Below are 22,310 nucleotides of genomic sequence, written 5' to 3'. Positions count from 1 at the left end.
TCCTTATGCCTCTTCAGGTGCGCACACATCTAAAACAGCGGTATGGATAAGCTCCTTTGGAGCCGACCCTGGACAAGGTATATGAACCCGACCAGCGTCCTCCATGAGTTCGGCGCGACCTGAGCCGGAGCCAGGCCGTAATATTGAAGGACTGTGGCGAAGAATGGATGCAAAGGGAACCTGAGCCCGGCTCTTAACGACTCATCATATATACAGACGTCGGTACTGTCGTTGCAGGCCCTATCTCCCTCTATCGCGGCCCTCAGCCTGAACCTTTGGGGAATACAATACCTATCTCTACTGTCCCCTGGACTCATCAAGGATATTCTCTTCGTAAAGAGCCTGGATATTATATTTAGGATCGGCGTCCATCCGAGCCCTAGCAGTGACCTCGACGGCCTGGCCCGGAAGGAATGTGGTGGACGCCTCGGCAGCATCACTACCCGCACTCACCTCTGCCCGGAAGTAACTATTCGTTGGAGGCGGGGTGGTATTCAGATCGAAATCACCTCGTCCCCACTATCTACGACCTCTACGCTAACATCAGAACTCGCCATTTGCGGGCCGAGAATCCTGGTCGGATTAGCATGGGTCCTCTCCGACGAACTAGACCCTGAGCTACTAGAAGATGCGGACTCCCCCGAAGAGGACCTAGAACCGGACTCAGAACTTGAAGCACTACCGGACATAAAGAACGCTGAAAGAGAAATCAAATAGATACGCGCTAAAAAGAAGATTACTGGCCTGAAGGGAAAGGCTCCTAAGCTTGCGGACGACTACAACCACGGGCTAGCAGAGCGGAACAGGCTGAGAAGGCAGAGTGAAAAGTGAAAGCAAAAGTGAAAATATGAAAGGTGAAAACCTCATTTTATAGCCTTGAGACTGAAGGCGGTTCGCATTTGTGAACCAGATGATGCCACGTGTCCCTCATTAATGAAGGGCACACACTTCGAGGCAAGGGCATGAGTAAATGCGCGCGTACAGACTACGCGCGTACGATATGGACGCGGGAAAAATCTCCAAGGGGTTAAGGGTTGGCCAATGAAGTGCTTGAGTTCGGGATACCTTCTAAGTGATTGTGCCCGTCTAGAAAATATGTCCGTCCCAAGCCAACCAGAATATGACGCATTCGTTAGATGACAAAAATGTGTCCGTCTCAAGCGGGCCAGAATATGACGTATTCGCTAGACGACAAAAATGTGTCCCTCCCAAGCCGGCCAGAATATGACGCATTCACGAGACGACAAAAATGTGTCCGTCTCAAGCCGGCCAGAATATGACGCATGCGCTAGACAACAAAAATGTGTACGTCCCAAGCCGGCCAGAATATGACACATTCGCTAGATGACAAAAATGTGTCCGTCCCGAGCCGGCCAGAATATGACGCATTCGCTATACAACAAAAATGTGTTCGTCCCAAGCCGGCCAGATGATAAAAATGTGTCCGTCCCAAGCCGGCCAGATGACAAAAATGTGTTCGTCCCAAGCCGGCCAGATGATAAAAATGTGTCCGTCCCAAGCTGGCCAGATGACAAAAATGTGTTCGTCCCAAGCCGGCCAGATATGACGCATTCGCTAGATGACAAAAATGTGTCCGTCCCGAGGCGGCAGAATATGACGCATTCGCTACACGACAAAAATGTGTCCGTCCCAAGCCGGCCAGAATATGACGCATTCGCTAGACGACAAAAATGTGTCCGTCCCAAGCCGGCCAGAATATGACGCATTCGCTAGATGACAAAAATGTGTCCGTCCCAAGCCGGCCAGAATATGATGCTTTCGCTAGACGACAAAAATGTGTCCGTCCCAAGCCGACTAGAATATGACGCATTCGCTAAACGACAAAAATGTGTCCGTCACAGGTCGGACAGACGGCTTGGCCGAACAGATTTTACACTTCAACCTCTGGCCGTCACAGGCCGGACAGACGGCTTGGCCGGACAGATTTTACACTTCAACTTCTGGCCGTCACAGGCCGGACAGATTTTACACTTCAACCTCTTGCCGTCACAGGCCGGACAGACGGCTTGGCCGGACAGATTTTACACTTCAACTTCTGCCCGTCCTAGGTCGGACAGACGGCTTGGCCGGACAGATCTTACACTTCAACTTCTGGCCGTCCCAGGCCGGACAAACGGCTTGCCCGGTCAGTTCCAGCCGAACCTCTTACTCCATTTCATCGAGCCATCCCGAACACCGGCTTGCTCTACCGTCCAGGAACATAACTCATCGCACTTCCCCAAATCACTATAATGACTTGGAGAACTAGGGGGCAACTGATGGGGTATGAAAAACAACAACTAATGAGCTGTCGACACGTGGCCCCAGAGGGGCCCACCACGAACTCGACACCTGCCCAGGGGTAGTCTGGTAAATCTGCCAAGAGCAGGTAAACCTAAACCCACAGAAGGGCCGACACCTGTCCTGGGGTAGGTAATCCAACCACCCTAGCCCCCCTCTATAAAAGGCCTTTCAAGGGTCATAACAGGGGTAATAAACTTCTGAACCATCACTCTTAAAGTTTTGGCTCTGCACTTCTGCTCATACTGACTTGAGTGTCGAAGAGCTCGTCCGGAGGGCGACTCCGGGTTGGTCTTCTGACCTCGTGCGCTCTTGTGCAGGACTTCAGTTCCTTCAGCTCAGCTCCTTGAGCTCGCCAGATCAGCTCTTACGCCACTGCCGTATCTGTTACCAATTTTAGGCCTAACACCCTCCATCTTTGATTTTTTCTAATATGGGGTGCTCGTTGGCTTGAGCACGTGAATGGGCCAATGGGGTAGATGAATTATTGCTTTTCTTAAAGAGGGTGCTATTGTTTGATGCTGCTTGTCGGCCACATGGAACAATGACATTAACGAGTACTTGAATTGGCCCCATTTGATTAGTAAAAATCTCCCCACTGGTGCAATACTATCGATTTGAGATGGACGACTAGTATGATCCCATTAATGGCATATTTTAGCAATATGGTTGGCAATATGGGTCCGATCATTAACTAATCTGAGCAATCCATTTCATCAGGGGTGCAACTTGGGTTGGGTCGGGTTGAGCTTTTGCTAAAAACTGAATAGGAATCAACTCGAACCCGACCCGATTTTAAAGTAAAAGCTCAACCCGAATTCGAAAAATCGACCCTAGTTGCACCCCTAATTTCATGGAATTGGCAATACTGGGATTTTTACCAAAAAAAATACAGGATTTAAAAAATTTCGGGTTACCCGCAGGTTGACCCAACCCACCTGCAATGGGTGCGGGTCACCTAATTGCTGATCCGTACATATGCGGGTCATTTTTTGACCCAACCCGTATGACCCGCACCCGCATGACCCGTGGGTAACCCGACCCAACCTGTCCGCTTGCCAGGTCTAACAATATGATTGGGAATATGTGTCCCATTATTAACTAATCCGATCCATCCATTTGATGGGCCTTGCTATTTTTTGACCGTCTATGTGATGTGAAGATGGAAAGATTTGTATGACTTTTGAGGAGATCCAGAGCAAGGTCATTCGAGCAAACGTTTCAAATCATCTCACAGACTAATTATTGCATCTTTTTCTTTATGGTCTTGCGTCACAATCGACTTACTTTTCTTTCCGGGCGGTGATAAATTCACCCCCTTCTATGTACACCATAGGATTATCCAAACCGTCCATTTGATGGGCCACACGTAAATAGGTTGTGCCCCAAAAATCATCTCCACAGGATGATCCCAACCGTCCGATCTTTAAAACTTTTCACAATGTGAGTCCCTCTTTAGATCGGAGGGCTGCACCGTCCATTTTGAAAAATACGGGTTGAATTTATACAGAGAAGGGGGTGAATTTAACCTTTCCGTGTAAACTTTGTTATAAATAGAAACCATGCTTTTAATGTGTGATGCTCTCTGTGGGTCATATTGAACAGGAGTAAAATAATGATTCATTACTTGTTTTCCCCCACTGCACGAGGCTCTCTGTTCTTAAAAAACCCAGAGGCGTTATCTTGCTTTTTTTTTGAAGTACGATTTGTTAGTTTGTCTCTCCAATACTAGAAGAAGGTATGGTGGATTACTTACTATCCCCTCTTGTTGATGCAATCGTTGGCAAATTGGAGGAATCCATAAAAGAGATTAAATTACTGTGGGGTATTGATGAGGAGATCAAAAACCTTTCCAGCACATTATCCACAATTCAAGCTGTGCTTCAAGATGCTGAAGAACAGCAAGTAACTAGTAATGAAGTTAAAGATTGGCTTCGAAAGCTTAAGGATGTTGCATATGACGCGGATGATGTAGTGGAAGAGTTTGAAACCCAAGTTCTCCGATTAAAATTGGAAGGCAGAAATCAATTCAGAAAGAGGAAGCATCAGGTATACAACTTCTGTTCTGCTCTTTTTAATTCCATCCCATTTTTGTCTCGAGATAAGACGATAGTACAGAAGATGAAGGAAATTCAGGAGAGACTGGATAGAATTGCAAAGGAGAGGCATGACCTTCATCTCAAACAAGGAGATGGAGGGAGGCGGCGTGAAATAAAAAGGCAATCGCTGACTAGCTCCTTAATAAACGAATCAAATATATTCGGCCGGGATAACGATAAAGAGAAGATAGTCAAATTGCTACTGGATGAATCCGCATCATCATCATCATCATCATCATCCAAGGATATATCTGTTATTCCGATTGTTGGCATTGGGGGCCTCGGAAAGACAATTCTCGCCCAGTTTATTTACAATGATGAAAGGGTGGGAGATCATTTTCCAGTTCGAGGATGGGTCTGCGTCTCTGAAGATTTTGATATATGTAGAATAACAAAAGCAATTATGGAATCATCGACAAAGAAACCTTGTGATCTTAACGAAATCGATCCACTTCAAGTTAGCCTCAAGGAAGAATTGAGTGGCAAGAGATTTCTACTCGTCTTAGATGATGTATGGAATGAGAATCATAGTGACTGGGATAGGCTACAGTCCCCATTCAGTTCTGGGGCAAACGGAAGTAGAATTATAATAACTACTCGAAGTTCAGAGGTTTCAAGAATCATGGGCACAATTCCCGCCTATAGTTTGGGTTGTTTAGATGAGGATGACAGTTGGTCCTTGTTTACACGACGGGCATTCATAGTGGGAAGCTCAGATGTATCTCCAAACTTAGTAGCAATTGGAAAGGAGATAGTGAGAAAGTGCAATGGGTTGCCTTTGGCAATAGAAGCTCTTGGAGGTCTCTTACGTTCAAATACCGATGAGAACAAGTGGAAGAATATCCTTGAAAGTGAAATGTGGGAAATATCAAAGATGAGAAATGATATTATTCCAATACTAAAATTTAGCTACGATCACTTACCTTCATGTCTGAAACAATGCTTTGTGTATTGCTCGTTGTTTGAAAAGGATTATGAATTTGACAAGGACACTCTAATCCAACTTTGGACTGCAGAAGGATTTATCCAATCTGATAGAAAGAAGCGATTGGAAGACATAGGTTTCGAGTATTTTGATGTTTTGATGTCGAGGTCCTTCTTTCAATATTTTGAACGGCCCTACGGATCACACTACAAGATGCATGACTTAATTCATGACCTTGCACAATCTGTTTCTGGTGACGAATACTTCAGAATAAAAAATAGCGTTGACTCTTGGAATATGGCTGCAAAGGTTCGTCATGCATCAGTATGGCAATGCGATGAACACTCACGAATATTTGAGTCCTTTCATGAATCTGATAGGTTGCGCACATTTCTGCTACCGCCAAGGTACGAAACACTCACTAAGCATGTTGCTCATGATTTCTTTCTAAAGTTGAGATGCTTACGGGTGTTAGATTTGGGTAGTTCTTATATCAGAGAATTGCCGGATTCTATTGGTGATTTAAAATATCTGAGGTACCTAGATCTCTCTTTTACGGATATTGCAACCTTGCCTGAATCGACAACTAGCCTCTATAATCTGCAAACACTAAAACTATGTTATTGCAAGCGACTTGTTGAGTTACCGAAGAGCACCGGCAACCTAATTAACTTACGCCATCTTGATCTAGAGGGATGTCACATTTGTACACCGCCGGAACTTGGGAAATTAATAAGTCTTCAAACGTTGACTATATTTGTTGTGGGCAAAGAAAGTGGATGTGGAATAAGGGAGTTAAAGAACTTGACAGAGTTGAGGGGAACTATTCACATTTCAAATTTAGAGAATGTGATGGATGAGAAGGAAGGCAAGGAAGGCAATTTGAAGAAGAAAGAGTACCTTGATGAGTTGACGTTGGAATGGAACAATAATAATCCACGAGATGTTACAGTTGATGAGGAGGTACTTGAAGGTCTTCAACCTCATACCAACCTCAAAACTCTAAAGATTATATCATATGGTGGTGTTAGTTTCCCATGGTGGATGATGAACGATAATCTGAATCTGACCACTGTTAGTCTCATTCGATGTTTGAATTGCCAACAGCTACCAGGCCTTGGGCAGCTACCTTTCCTCAAGAAGCTCGAGATTAATGGAATGGATGGATTGAAACATATTGAAGGTGAGTTTATTGGTGGGTCCAATAAGGTTATTGAGGGTTTTCCATCATTGGAGGAGTTAGAGCTGATAAACATGCCGAATTTGGAGGAATGGTGTGGAGCAAGGGAAGGGGACATGCCATGCCTTGGTACACTAAAAATATCAAATTGTACTAAGCTGCAGAGATTTCCCCACCTCCCATCCATTAATAATTTGGAATTAGGATACTGCAATGAGATGGTATTGGCCTCGGTTCCTTGCCTCACTACTCTAAAGTCATTACAAATTTGCTCTATTAAAGGCTTGATATCCTTACCCCCTGGATTTCTTCAACCCTTAACCGCACTTGAAATATTGCATGTCACTGAATGTAATGAGTTGGTGTCTTGGCCAAAGGAGGTCGGGTTGCATGACCTTCCTTCTCTCCACTATTTAAAAATTTATTGGTGTCCTAAACTCGAGTCATTGGGAGACGACAAGGAGGGCCTTCCCATCACGCTTAGATCTCTCGAGATATCCAACGGTTGTGATAGCCTCAAGTGTATGCCTACAAGGGGGCTAGGAAAACTGAGCTCCCTCCACCATCTGAACTTGGTTACTCAATGTCCATTCTTGCCAGAGGAGGAACTGCCCATCACTCTTCAAGCCCTTAGGATATTCTCATGTTCTAATCTCAAATCCATGTCCAAGGGGATTTTCAACAACCTTACATCCCTCAAAGTCTTGGTAATTAAAAATTGTCCGCAATTGGAGTCATTGGCTGGCGAGGAGGAGCTACCCACCACGCTTACATCTCTCTGGATCTGGGACTGTCCTAATCTCAAGTCCCTATCCAAGGGGATGAGTAATAACTTGACCTCCCTCGAACAATTATGTATTCGTAACTGTCCACAACTAGAGTCATTGCCAAATATCATCGGCCTCCGTACAATGACAATTAAGAAGTGCCCTCTATTGCAGCAGTTTCCAGAGGGAATGCTCGACATGCTTACAAATCTCTCAGTTGATCATGGTGAGATCTTTTCTAAAAACCTTACATCCCTCCAACACTTGGATATTTCTCGACTCGAATTCTTTCCAAGCATGCTACTGCCCCCCACACTTAAAATCCTCAGTATCAATTCGTGTGATAATCTGAAATCCCTGCCCAAGGGGATGTTGAAGAACCTCACCTCCCTCGAAAGATTGGCCATTCGTTATTGTCCTCAACTCCTTTCCTTGCCGGAGGATGGGCTGCCCACCACGCTTCAGGAATTACGAATTTTTCGTTGTCCCGAACTAGAGAAACAGTGTCAAAAGGACGGAGGCCAATATTGGCCCAATATCTCACACATCCCCAAAATATTGATAAATGGCTCGAGGCTTTGAAGACTACTATGGAGAAGGTACACAACTCTCTCCTCTTGACTTCTGTTTTATTTTTTTGTTATGTGAGATAGGATTGAACCTCCGACCTCCAGGTTGATGAAAAAGCCTTAACCATTGAGATAGAGGCTCAATCCCAAATTAGGGCTCTTGGCTTTTATTAATCATATGAACAGATTTCACTCCATTATTTATTTTAAAGAATAGTAAACCTCAATTTCACAATATCTCCTTCCACTTTCTCATTTTCTCTCTTTCACTTTCTTTCAGAACAAAGGAAACAGTTAATTTTACTGGAATTTCAGGTTCATAAAAAAAAGGACACGCATCCATGAAAATTAAAAGAAAAGATAACTAGAAACTTACACCACTTTCTTCTCCCCAATCCAATCATTTCTTTAATTTTTTCATCATAACTCAAAAAATTTTGTCCTAGACTTGCCTAATGTACAGTAGATTATGACTTGTTTGAGACAAAAGGAACCCTAACTAGGATGAATTTACCTTATATGCTTCATTGAATTTATGCTCCGTTTTGGACCCTTTGATTTTTGTTCCTTGGTGGAGTGTTTGTTAAAGAAAAAAAAATATTTGTATATGTATACATTACTTGAGAATTTGATCAAAGTCAAACCAGCCACCGTGGATTTTTATTGTCCTTACTACTCATTGGTTGTTCCATGTCATTATTTCTTGGTATCATTCATATCAATTGATCTTGTAGCTGAAATTTTAGGCATTCTACTCTTCAAATCTTCTTCCTTTTTATTTGATTCATGATTTCATTTGCAATTGATTACATTCCCTATACATATAAGAAGATGAAATCGTGTCTAAACTCTAAAGATTTCCCTCTTAAATTTATTATACCAACTTCTGTTAGAACTGAGAATCAAAACTCTGTTAATTTTTCATCTCACACACACAGACACATTTTATTGGGATTTTAAGCCCATTACATTGTATGGGCTCATTATTTCTAATTTTCTTTATTTCTAATTTTCTTTATTTCTATTTCTGATTTTCTGAGAAAAGAGATACATTTCATTGCATTGAATTTTGAAAGAAGAAAATATTTCAATCTCCACAAGTTTAGGTTATATGTCCTACTCCTAATTAAGTTAGTTTCACTTATGCATTAGGAGGTGCTAAATCAGTCACCATAGACAACTTCCATCTGCTAATGTTTAGGGGTATTAGGCTTGGCTATTTCTTGATCCCGACATATACAATTATTGTTCATGCATTTTGGTATTGTGTATATTAGAAGCCTTTTCCATTTACACCTCTTTTACTCCTAACATTCAAATTAGTAATGCTTAAGAACCTCAAAACAGATTAAAAAATAAATGCATTGATAAGATGCATACTTCTTTTACTTACAGTCAGTAAACAAAAACCAAAATTTGAAAACTCTCTATTCTAGTTTCTTAGCTTATTATGGAACACCATGATAATGGCAAACACATCTCTACTCAAAGAAGTTATAGTTCCTGTTGAGAAAATCCGCCGGGCAAATCCGATCCGATCGTGCACAAATTAAATGGAAAGTAAAATAAGTACAAGCAAGCCACAAGATGAACACCGAGATTTACGTGGTTCGGCCAAGCCTACTCCACGGGCGAGAACACGATCTTCCACTATGAGAAAAACAATATACAAGTATTACAATGAATTAATCACAAACCCACAAAGCCGCAACCCTTTCCTTGCTCTCAAACCCAAGACCGTACACCGAGAGAAACCCAAGAGAAAACACCAAGAGAAACCCAAAACCCAAATAGAAAACCCTCTATTCTTCTTCTTCTCCCTTTATCTCTCTCTCTTCCCTTCTCTTTCTCTCTCTCCTCACTCTCTCTATCCCAAGAAGCAGCCGAGACACCTCTTATTTTTCCTCACTAGAGAAAACCCTCTCTTGTATAGGTTTTATTAAACACCTAAAACAAATCTAATTCGCTTCTTGCCTTTTGCCTTCCCATGCACAGTGGGAATATGGCAACTTTCCCATCGTTGCCGTGGGAAACAAGGCAACATTCCCAACAGTTCCGAAACAAAATCATGTTTTACATTGTTCAAAGCAGGTTTAGATTCTTTTTTTATGTGTAAGCTGGGGTTAGGTGGAACCCCGAGCAGGAAGTTTAGATGCCTTCTTTGTTGGTCTGTCTAGGTTGAGATAATTTTATCTAAAATCAAATTCCAAATTAGTTGATGTGATGCTAGTAGAATGCCCTTTGTTCTAGCTCTATAGATTAGGATGGAACAACATGATGCTGGAAAAAACATCTACTCAAAGAAATTCAAGATGCCCATACAAAATTCTGTCTTACATGGTTCAAAGTAGGTTAAATGTTTTTCTTTGTTGTATGTCTGGGTTGAATTTTTCTTCTCTAAAATCAAATCAGACATTAGTTGATATGATGCTAGTAGAGTGGTTCTTACATTTTTCTTCAATTTATTTTCAAATTTACTTACCTAGTAGTGTACAATAAATTGTTACCTTTTTTGTAACATAAAGAATCGAACTGGGATGAATTTACCGAGTATCCATCGTTGAATTTAAGCACTGTTCAGGCTGCTTTGGTTCTTATGTGACTTCCTTTTCTTTTCCTTTATTGGCTTTTTCCCTTGGGGCAGTATTTGTTTTATTTTTCTCTCTTCTCCTTTTTCAATTAGTTTCAATTTCTCCAGAAGGAAAGAACTGTCTGTGTTTAAGAATTTGATCAATGTGTGTAACTAAGATCTGTGCACAGTTCAATTTATCAATGTCAAACAAGCCGCCATGGATTTTTGTTAAGCTTTCTATTCAGTGGTCGTTCCTTGTTATCATTTCTTTGTATCTTTTTTATTGGTGATTTGATTTGCAAATAGTTACATTCCATATGCTTATAAGAAGATGGAGTGGTATCTAAAGGTTTCTCTTTTGCATTTATTACGCCAACTTCTATTAGAACTTAGCACAAACATTGAATTAATTTTCCAACTTGCCTGTACCTCTGTCTCTATCTCTCCCTCTTTCTCACACGTGCGCACACGCATTGAATTCATTTGCTATATAAGAAAATTTTAAAACAAAGACACGCAAACACATTGGCATATTGACTTCTTTTTTGTTAAATAAGAAAGAGAGACACACACACACATGTTAACTTAAAATGCTTCATTGGACCTTTCTTAGTTGCAACTTTTTATTGCCTTAAACTTGCTCCAATTTCTTTCAAATTATCATCTACTTATTTTGTTTAGGCCTACCAAATAAAGAATGATAAAGAAGTTGGAGGTTATATCCTAGCTTACCCACGCCCAAAAAAAGAAAGAATGATCCCTGCCTGTTTCCATTGTTTCCCCTTCTCCTTCATTTTTGGATGCCTTTATCCATTCACCGAGATTAGTCAAAAGTCTCAATTGGGACTAAATGTGATTTGAAAGACTATATCCACAATTTCTTGTACAGAAAAAGATAAATGGGGGACTGTGGTTTATGGATTCAGAATTAATACAATATAGTAGACAACAACAAAATGTTAACCTTTTACTTCTTCTTTGTAAAGAATTTCCTTTTGGGGGCCTATTTATGAAATAATATTATGTTAGAATAAGCTTATTATTTCCTTTCATATAAAATCAATCCTATATTAGATAGTTTCTATAGAGTGAACATGTTCTCAAGCCAATTTGGTTGGGAAGAGTTCATTTCATTGGCATCCATATTAAGGTTCTATATATGGATTTCAGTCCAATGACCAATTTGCTTTTGTAAAATCACATGCAAGGTTGTTTTGGATTTTTCTTGATCCTGAACTATCAACCACCCTATCCAATAATGTCAACTCATCTTGCAACATCTGGAGAAAATTGTCTTTCTTCCATCATAGTACCTCCATATCCAGTCTAGATTAAATTTCCTTGAAGCAGGGACCAGACAATTTTCATAAAGAAGGAAATATTCCTTTATTCAAACCTCCAAATGCCCATACTGTCTTCTCCTTTTTGGTTCACGGGAATGACTCTTTGACTTACGCAACAGGAATATCTCTGTTGCATTTTGTTATTTCTGCAACTATTAGAATCAGAACCTTGGGTTCTAACTATAATTTACCTTTTGGAACGAGGATTATAGCATGATCCATTCATATTCATAAATAGAGTTCATCTTACATGACAAAATATAAAAATTAAGCTTCATTGGAAGGGACTGATCGTTCCTTTTTCATATTTGTCTATTGATCTCAGCCCTAATGTAAAAAAATTAATCCCATTTGATTCATGCCAATCCTCCAGAGCCCAATATGAAAACATGATTGCTGGAACTTCAAACAGTTATTAGGAACATGCATATCTAGTAGTCATGATTAATGTATAACTGATGTAAATCAAAAGTAAACACAACATGAATTGGAAGATTTTTTTTATGTATGAAGAGACACCAATGCTGCAACCATATATGTGTCAAAAATGTGCTGCCCATGGGGGTGAACATCCCTCTCCCCATCATCCCCTCCAACTTCTTCATATTGCATCCATTGATAGATCAGGAGAGAATTTGTTTTTGAAAAGCGATAATTTCATTAATATTTGGAATGCAATCGGGACCAGTGGTCCCAGCCTACTTGTACAAATATTGGATATCTCGGACAGGACCGGTAGATTACCAACACCTTCTTACGGGAGAAAGGATACATGTATCCTTCTTATGAAAGAAGTTTACATTAAAGCGATGAAATAATTTCCAAACCCTCCCGTTCTGCCCCCGCTTTATCCAAAGTGTCAGCCATTTCATTTGTTGTTCGTCTTCGGTGCTCAAGTTGGGGGTTGAGCACTCGCATTAAATCCAATATTTCCTCCACAAACTCTTGTAGCCTCCAAGGGCCTTTTGAAGATTCGGAGGCCCAAGCAACCACATTTGAGGAATCGCCTTCAATGATGAGCGGGCGCTGGTCATGTTTGGATGCCCATTGTAGACCAAAGAGTAAAGCTCTAATCTCAGCCTCATTTGAGTCACATATTCCGCATGGCCCTGAATTGGACATAACTACTCCGCCCGAAGAATTCCTAATAACTCCTCCGATCCCTACTCTTCTAGGATTGCCCTTAGAGCTACCATCGAAGTTTAATTTCATCCATCCCGGTGGTGGGCATGACCACTTTGGTTTGGGCTTGGAGCGAATAGTTCTGTCCTAGATTATTGACCACCAATTTCTTATAAGGTCACCCATTACATAAGGAGTCTGTTTCTTGGTTTTTGTCCATGAAATCATTTCCACTTTAGCATCCGATGCTACACGGGTCACCGTTCTACTTTTTTCTTGAAAGATACGTTTATTGCGCTCTTTCCAGATGTTCCAGACTGTGGCATATGGAGCTGTTGTTCAGAGACATCTTCCCATTTCTCCAAAAGGTCCAGAGCGCCATCCAGAGAGGAGGGAGCAGAACGACTAAGGGAAGACCCAGGAGACCCCAAAAGTTGCGATCGCTTTAGTCCAAATATGATAAGCATACGGACAATGCAGCATTAGATGGTCCAGGGTCTCTTCGCTTTGGTGACATAGGACACACATGCTAGCCATACTAAAATGTCTTCTCTTGAGAAAATCACATGCGTTTATCTTCCTGTGGGTCAATGACCATCCAAAAGCTACTACCCTTGGTGGGGCTAGTGACTTCCAAATTCGTTTTGGCGGGGACGGATGACCTTCATTTAACAAAAAGAAGAAAGACTTAGCAGAGAAGTCCCCACTTGGAGAGGGGATCCAAATTCTTTCATCCTCTTGATGTTGCGAGCAGTAGGTTCCTTCCAGGCTAAGAAGTAGTCTCTAGAATTCCTGAATTTCATCATCTTTGAGATCTCGACGCAAGCGAATATCCCACTCTTCCACCTTGTCCTTCTCTTACCAAGTAATCCGCTACAGTTGCTTCTTGATTCGAAGCAAGTCTAAATAGCCCGGGAAATTCCAAGCAGAATTTTGATTGACCACGCCACAGGTCCAACTAGAACCTTACATTGGTACCCGATCCAACTTTATAACGGATTGACCGATCAAAATCCTCTTTAACAGAGCAAATGTATTACCAAGCACTTGAACCTTTACCACTCGTAGGTTTTTTGAAACTCCAATCCCCCCATTCAAACCCGTATTTTAAGCCTGCCACCCGATGCCATAGATCAGTTTTCTCTTTGCCATATCTCCAGAGCCACTTGCCAATCAAAGATTTATTGCGTAGTCTAATCTTTCCATTACCCAGGCCCCCGTTTGTCTTTGACTGTGTTACTTTGTCCCAGTTGATTAGGTGCCTTACCTTTTTCGATGGACCATCTCCATCCCATAAAAAACCTCTTTGTAGTCACTCAATTCCCAGTGCCACCTTAACAGGTATCTTGTACAAGAACATGAAATATACAGGTAAATTAGAGAGGGCTGCTTTGATTAATGTAATCTTTCCCCAAAAAGAGATATATCTTTTCTTCCAAGTAGCCAATTTGCTTTCAATTCTTTCTACTACAGGATCCCATTGGGAGGCCGATGGGATGTCAAATCCTAGAGGTAGACCCAAGTAGGAGATCAGAAAGGATTCAGCTTTACATCCAATCAATCCTGCCAACCGCCGCACTTCTTGATGGTCGAGATTGATGCCCAGAAGTATGCTTTTGCCTAAGTTTATTCTTAGACCGGATGCTACCTCAAACCACCTCAGAATTGTCATAACATTAGAAATAGCCTGGGGAGTGTATTGAAGGGAAATCAGTGTATCATCTGCAAATTGAAGATGCGTTATCTCTTCCTCCAACGATCCGACTCGAAACCCCCTAATAAGGCCCGTCCTGTTAGCCCTTGTCAACAATAAACTGAGTGCCTCCACTACCATGATGAACGAATAGGAAGCCAGTGGATCCCCCTGCCGAATCCCCCTTGATGCTTTAAAAAAGCCCTTCGCTGAACCATTGATGATGACCTAGAACAAATTTTCAAAGATCAATGCTCTGACCCAACTCCTCCATGATGATCCAAAGCCCATTTTGTCTTGAATGAAATCGAGAATATCCCTATCGACATGGTCGTACGCTTTTTCTATGTCAATCTTGAAAAGGAGACCTGGATGGCCACTTCTCTTTGCCGAATCAATAAGTTCATTAGCTATTAAAACACCATCAAGGATCTACCTGGAATCAACAAAGGCTCCCTGAAACTATGAAATGATCTCCCCCATATAATTTTTCACTCTTTGTGCTAACAATTTAGCAACTATCTTGGGAACACTGTGCAGCAAGCTGATTGGACGGAAGTCTTTTACCCCAATAACACCCTCTTTCTTCGGGATTAGGGCAATGAAAGTCGCCTTCGTTGTTTCACTAATTATTCCCCTCTAAGCAAACTCCAGAAAGAATGCCATAATGTCCTAGATCAGGAGAGAATTATATACAATTATAATACTTTTCTTTCATAAATTCCCTGGTAGGGGTCCCCCAAACCCCAGCTTACCCACCCAAAAAACTTTAATTGGAACAATGAAGTAGAGAGATAGAAAATTTTAGAAATTCTTATAAAAATTTCCCAATAAATAAAGAATTCTAAAATCATGAACTGCTTTTTCATAGAAGCAATAAAAAAGATCCATTAAAATTAGCAATCATGAATTGTTTGTGAATAAAAGATTCAACTGAAAGGAATAATCATGAACTATTCCATTGAAAGCTTACCATGAATTATGTGGAGAGTCCTTGTACAAAAAGCTTCTTCTAATGTCTACACCATAACTAACTTTCTAGTCCTAGACTGATAGTACTTTCTAAATGAACCCAAAAAAAAAAATGTCTCCTTTGTACTCTATAACTATTGAAACTTAAGTAACCAATAGTATTCTCTGCCTAGCAAACTCAAAAAGCAACTTCACGTTAGTCTCAAGGAAGTAACGAAATCGATCCACTTCATGTTAACCGCAAGGAAGTAATGAAATCTATCCACTTCAAGTTAGCCTCAAGGAACTATTGAGTTGCAAGAGATTTCTACTCGTCTTAGACGATGTATGGAATTACTGTGACTCGCAGAGGCTACATGCCCCATTCAGTTGTGGTGCAAAAGGAAGTAGAATCACTACAATAAATCTGGGGCTTCCTCTACTGACTTTAGTTATGTCAGTTGGGAAAAATTCACCTTTTCCCTACCGATTTTACATCAATAGGAAAATACATCATATCCCTACAGGTGTTAGTTTTATCCGTAGGGATATAGTGTCTACCTAAAGAAATTACTACAAAATTCGTAGGGAAATCCTGAGCGATATGCCTACGGTACTCGTTTCCCTACATGTATCAGTATTTTTCTGTAGGGAAATACCGAGTTTTGCCTACGGCTACTTAAAAAATTTCCGTAGGTAAATACATTGACATTATTTTAAGTAAAGTCGGTGATTCACTGATTCTCGCGCATTTCGTAGATTTCTGTTCGTTACTTTCTCCTTTTCGTTGCGATTTTGAAATTAATCATGTCTTTGCATCCTGAATAGTGTAGATTAATCACATATTTGTTTCCTTTTCATTGCGATTTTGTTTCCTGAACAACAAAATGGGTTTCTAGGGTTTCTTTTGCCACTCTACTACTGATGTGTAGAGACAATCGTACAACCCTAAATTTAAGGCCCAGGTGAATGATCATGGCCTTTTTTTTTCTTTTTTTTTTTACCTTTTTGAATATTCTTTTAGTGCCCATAACCCACATGCTCATTTGCTAATGGTTTTTTGAATCAATTTTATATTTTAATTTGGATGCTAGGAATGTTATTCAATCCTAGTTTTTGCCTTTTTCTTTTCTTGGGGTTGCATAAGAAGGATTTTGGACTTAGACCCTAGGGTTTTACTTGGATAATCCGAGGTATGTCTTTTTATTTTCTTCCTATGTGTTAAAGTATAAAAGATTAAATAACACCTTCTCCATCAGCTCCTTAAGCTTTCGGAGTAACGGTAGTGAACATGGTATCAGAGCCAAAGGTCTCGAGTTCAAACCTCCCGGATAGCAAAATTCCACATGCGATGGTCGGCCCAAGGTGGGACCACATGTGCCATGTGTTTGCCAGGTGGGCCACACGTGCAGGGGAGTGTTTAAGTATAAAAGATAAATAACGCCTTTCTCCAATAGCTTAAGCTTTTGGAGAAGTTGGTAAGTTAACACTATGAAAATATTGATCATGGTGGATATCCCTTGAACATTAAATGGGGTGTTTAGACTGCTTCTGGACTTTGGTTTTTAGTGGAACAGACGTTGAGATAGGAAGGAAAACTAGTTAAAGGAGATTTTTCTGCAATTGGGTCTTATGGAGACACCACCAAGGGTGCCAAATTCCCACCAGAAGAAGATGGTGAAGCAGTTGATGGGAAAACATGATGATACTCCTCTGCATTTGGCTGCAAGAGATCGAAATTTTAGCGTAGTTAAGGAATTCCTCTCTGGATTTTCTTTTCCTCATCTTTAAAGTTTTATGGTTTCAGGTGTGTCATTGACTATTTCTGTACTTCCTCTTTTATTTGTGTTGCTGTAATCAATGCTTATGGTTTTCCTTCATGCTTTGTCTTTCTTTCTTAAGTTTCTATTTTCATTGCTATGGTCAACACTTGATGGCAAATACAAAGAGGCTTTTTGTAAAACCCATTGAACTCTGTTTTTGCTACTCTTTTTGTCATTTTTTGGTGTTTTCAATGGTAACTAACTTTGAGCTGAGGAGATATCCTTTGGTGACCAAAAAACATAGTCATTATCTACATGCATTTCTTGCCATTGATACGGACCATTTTGAATATGATAGGTTTTATTCACTCTGTGATCTCATTTTAGACAATTGTATCATAACAATGGAGTTTTGCATCAAAATGTTAGAATTGTATCTTAGTTTTGCTTCCCTTTTCATGGAACACCCATGTCTTACTTAGGGATTAGCCCCACTATATACTTCTAAAATCTGTTATGGTATTCCTCTCTCTTTTCATGTGTGGCCTATGCATCCGATCAGGAAAGATCATCTTTGATTCTTATGACTTCAGAATTGTTATTCGGGTTCTGAGTTTGGTTGATGTGTATGTAAATGATTGTGCATAACGCGCATCTAAAAGATGGAATTAACTGGGTCTTTCTCAGTATGCCGGCTTGCAGCTAATGATGAGCAATAGTAAGTTGGTCACATGGAACTTTAGATAACATAGAGCATGTATGTACTGCTTAGCAGGGAGCTAATTGGGGTGTGTAGGGGGTGCTAATTCACATATATGATAAATTCCTTTTTGTCTAGGTGACAATACATATCCCTGTATGTGGATCACTTTAGAGTGATAACTAAATGATCAAAATTAATTAGGAGTGGGAGCAACTAGTGTAGTAAAATTCTTTCTTCCTTGTTTTTAATAAGCTATCAAAGCTGGGAAATAAGACCTGTCTAAGGCTTTTGATCTTTTACGCACCTATCTGGCCATGGTGGGTCCCTCTTGCTGGACTATGTGGACATTTGGTAGGTCCGACTAATACTCCAATATGGAACTTGACGGACACTTGGGATCAAGTATACAAGGTAAGGCATGACCAACGTAACATAATGAGTGCTACCTTCGGTTGATTCAGATTCTACCTAGCAGGACATACCATACATGGATGATCCTAACCATCCAAGTAGACTGTCATAAAACATACAGGTGATGCGCTTATAATTCTATTTTGTCTCGTAATGATGAACTTCAACTTGACGTTAGCCCCTCATTTGTTGGATTGTTGGGGAGATGATTACCGTTTTTAATGCATGACTGCCCTGGGAACTTTATGAGTCTAAATACTTTATCCATCTTTTAGATATTTTGCTCATAATAACTTCAAATTTGATTTTGAAATTTGAGTTTTCTGAAATTAATTTTCCGTTGCTGACAGAAAATTAATTGTAATTTTGATTCACTTATCCTTTTGGTCACTGATGAGGTTTCATTTACAACTTAAATCTTTTTATCTTATTATATGTATGTGTCATTTTGCAGGTTTTCAATGATTTTTTTCCTTGGAAGGCCAATTTCCTAGCAAGTCTGGCGGATGGTTCCAAGAGGGTTCAGGCCCTCCATCTTCTTTCTCAACAGGTAAAACATGAAAGCCTTTGGAACTGCATCAGGTTTGATCATGGTTTATTTGACATTCATCATACTATTAGCCAATAATGAGAACTATACAGCCACAGCATACAGCTCTTATTACTTTTCAGTTAACTGGTATTTTTTACATTGTTGATGGCATCAATTCTGCATCTCTGTTTGATATAGTTCACAATGCCTCTTAATAGTGTTTAGAACATTCACAATGCCATGTCACCGGCTGTGGCATATGAATGATCCGTGTGATCCGAACAATGTTTTCACAATTATTCTTCTCTTTCATTTTTCTTGACCCTCATAATGCTTTCTACTAGAATATGTCAAGTTCATGAGGTTTAGGTTTGTGTTAGTAAAAGTGGCACCAAAATGTCAGCCTTTTCAGAAAAAAATAAAAGGTGAAGTTCCTTGTTTCATTACATATTTATTTCTTGGGTAATCCTCATACTAGAAGGTGATATGAATTATGTTACTATTATAATGCTTGAATATATTTTTTAAGCTAAGAGCTCCTCTGACGGACATCTGTTTCTAATATAACTGAATCTATTCACTCTGGTACTTCACATTCCTCCATTTATAGTCCATGATATAATGTCTTCTAATTTTATTTAATTATATGTAGTTATTCTACTGCACTCTAGATGATTTTGTTCTTGCAATTACACTTTTTGAAAGCTATGTAACATGCTTGCTATCATTTCCTATTTCTAGCTGAATTGTTATTGTCTTAGACGCTATACAGACTGTACCGTGTCTCCATTGTTGTTGGGTCATGGGAGTCATTTAACGTGGATATAGTGTGACGGTCCATGCACTAGCTGTGCCAAGGTACTCTCCAATTGGCAGTTCAAGATTCTTATCAAATTCCAATTTCTTCATTTAATTAAAGTTCGAGTGGTCAAACTCATAAACATTATTTTTTGGGCAGTGATAAATTGACTCCCCAAATGGATGAATCGACTCCCCATGTGTCTATCTCTCTCCTCTTTCTCTCTCTAACCTAGAGGAGAGAGAAAGACACATGGGGAGTCGATTTATCAATTTGGGGAGTCGATTTATCACTCCCCTATTTTTTTTGTCCATCTGGACACCGTGGTGTCAAATTGTCTCAATGATGAACTAGCACTTAATAGGTGATATCACACTCTCTAAGATTTAATTACACGATTGCTTTGTTGCAAGCATGATAATCTTTCATAGTGAGAAGAATGATAGCCACATTTGAACCAATTTATCAGCCTTATCCTCTTTGATAGGTCCCTGTGTACACTCTGGATATGCATGGTCTGTCTTGCTTGTTTTGTTAGGCTTGTACAAGAATTGTTTACTTCGTTTCTCGCTTCTCTGAGTTGACAGGTAAAATGTAGACATGGTCTTCTTGCGATAATTGGTGTCAGAAAAAAAAACATCACTCATACTCTAATGGAGACAATTTATGTAGGTACCACATCCTCCTTAAAGGCCTACCAAAGGGAAAATAGTGACCGCAAGGGATTCTTTGTGCCTCAAATTGCAAAGACATCAGAATCATGAATATTGTCTCTTGTCAAGGTGACTATGCGATGGAATATTCAGATAATAGCTCCTCCATGGGTGTGCATGTAAGAAATGAAGTGCATCTAATGATTGCAAATGCAATCTTGTTGAAGTCAAAATTTGTTTTTGGGTATGGATCTCGTAATCTTTCCATTTATGAAGCTTAGCTGTTACACAGGTCATTAAATGAAAGCTAATACATGTATTAGTTTGCAATGTTCATTTATAGGTGTGCACAAGATCAGCAAGGTCAAGTTTTAGTCTCTCCTTCAATGACTGATGCGATAATTGGACTTAGTGGACCAGCACATAGTTTCCCTTCTTAGCTGGCAAGTCAAGGTATCATCATCAATATGGGATATTTGGATTGAATGAGCCTATTTCTTGATGTGATATATAAGGGAGATGAATTGAATGAACCTATTTCTTGACTCTTGCATTACATAAAACAAAATATATAATCTACCCAATGTGTCTTTTGTAAATATGGCCATTGATGTTTTTAATATTACTTGTGTTTCTTGTGGGTGTATAAATGTGCAACATATGCATTGTTTCTACTATATGTTGTAGTTGTTTCCGTATCATTCATTCTGAAGATCATTCATTCTGAAAGCGTAATGTATGTTGTGTATTCTTGTATATATAATTTTTGCGGAGCAACGGCTAAGAACTTCGTTCTTTTTAACTTTTTGTTTGGCAGGATATGTCACATACCGTTGCTCCTAAAGAGGTTCAGTGTCTGCACAACCATCCATCTCAAAGAAGAGTCCAACATTCGCAACTGAAAATCACATGGAGTTCTGAAGTAATTGATGATGAGGATCGAGGAGATGATGAGGATCGAGAAGATGATGATGACATGATGAAGATGGTGTTATATAAATCATTAGATGATGGATGTTTAACAATGCTGTGTTTTGACAAGTTCAGTTGAGGGAATAGTATCGAGACTTTTGTTAATGAATTCTTGAAATTTTAAAAATATTCAATTAAAATAGTTAAGGTTTTATATATTTGTATATTTTGGGGGAAATGGATGTTATAACTGTGGAAATTTTGATGTTACATATAATGTGTGTGAATGTACAGGTCCACTAGGTCACAAAGAATTGATATTTAATGGATTAAAAAAATTGAAAAGGCTATCCTACGGATTATTTTGAGATTCAGTAGGGAAAAGCACATTTTCCCTATGGATTATTTTTAAATTCCCAAGGGAAAAGCTATCCCTATGACTTTTTTTAAAATTCTGTAGGGAAAAGAACATTTCCCTACGGATTATTTTGAAATTCTGTAGGGACAAGCCTTTGTCCCTCTGGATTTTTTTTGAAATTTTGTAGGGAAAAACACATTTTTCCCTACGGATGTTTTTAATATTCTGTAGGGAAATGTGATGTATGCATATGGAAAAAACCGTAGGGAAAAGTACACTCTATCTACAGTATTTATTAACTTCTGTAGGGAAAGTTCAGTCCTGTTCCTACGGAACTTTAAATCCTTTCCTTACCCTCACCTAGCCTACGGAAGTTGTGCAAGCTAAAATCCATAGGGAAAAATTTTTGCCTATGGATTTTGATACTTTTCCCTACGGATTTGTCCGTAGGGAAAACCCAATTTTGTTTTTTTTTTGGTGAGTAAGCTGAGGTTAGGCAAGACCCCGACCAAAATATATTAGCAAGCAAGAAGAAAATACATAAGGATCGAAAGGCTAAAAAGCCAAGAGGCTAGCACCCAAAGGCTAGCATCAAAGGAAAGATTACATTCTAGCATAAATCATGCCAACACTATCTTTGAGAATAGAGTCCCGGAG

At 39.8% G+C, this 22,310-nt stretch overlaps 1 protein-coding gene across 5 annotated transcripts; it reads left to right on the top strand.

The window, feature by feature from the left end:
• Positions 1-3,904: 3,904 nt before the first annotated feature.
• On the top strand, positions 3,905-21,511 carry LOC143862238 (disease resistance protein RGA2-like). 5 transcript variants are annotated; one of them, XM_077373247.1, is made up of 6 exons: positions 3,905-7,871; positions 18,854-18,949; positions 19,693-19,789; positions 20,403-20,512; positions 20,727-20,836; positions 21,201-21,511. In XM_077373247.1, the coding sequence occupies exon 1, from the start codon at positions 4,042-4,044 to the stop codon at positions 7,852-7,854; it is 3,813 nt and encodes a 1,270-aa protein (XP_077229362.1). In that variant the 5' UTR covers positions 3,905-4,041; the 3' UTR covers positions 7,855-7,871; positions 18,854-18,949; positions 19,693-19,789; positions 20,403-20,512; positions 20,727-20,836; positions 21,201-21,511. The 5 variants fall into 5 exon arrangements, with proteins under 5 accessions (XP_077229362.1, XP_077229359.1, XP_077229360.1 ...); XM_077373244.1 differs by having other exon boundaries at positions 20,403-20,627; XM_077373245.1 differs by lacking the exon at positions 19,693-19,789.
• Positions 21,512-22,310: the final 799 nt, after the last annotated feature.

Source organism: Tasmannia lanceolata, unplaced genomic scaffold (assembly GCF_043159265.1).
Source record: "Tasmannia lanceolata isolate RefF3 unplaced genomic scaffold, GAP_Taslan_0.1 ptg000037l, whole genome shotgun sequence".
NCBI lineage: Eukaryota > Viridiplantae > Streptophyta > Magnoliopsida > Canellales > Winteraceae > Tasmannia > Tasmannia lanceolata.
The sequence above is the reverse complement of the archived record's forward strand: the minus strand, read 5'-3'. Positions and strand labels throughout refer to the sequence as shown.

Bases quoted from the DNA above. Each gene is read 5' to 3' on its own strand.
- LOC143862238 (XM_077373245.1), top strand. From the start codon at position 4,042: ATGGTGGATTACTTACTATCCCCTCTTGTTGATGCAATCGTTGGCAAA.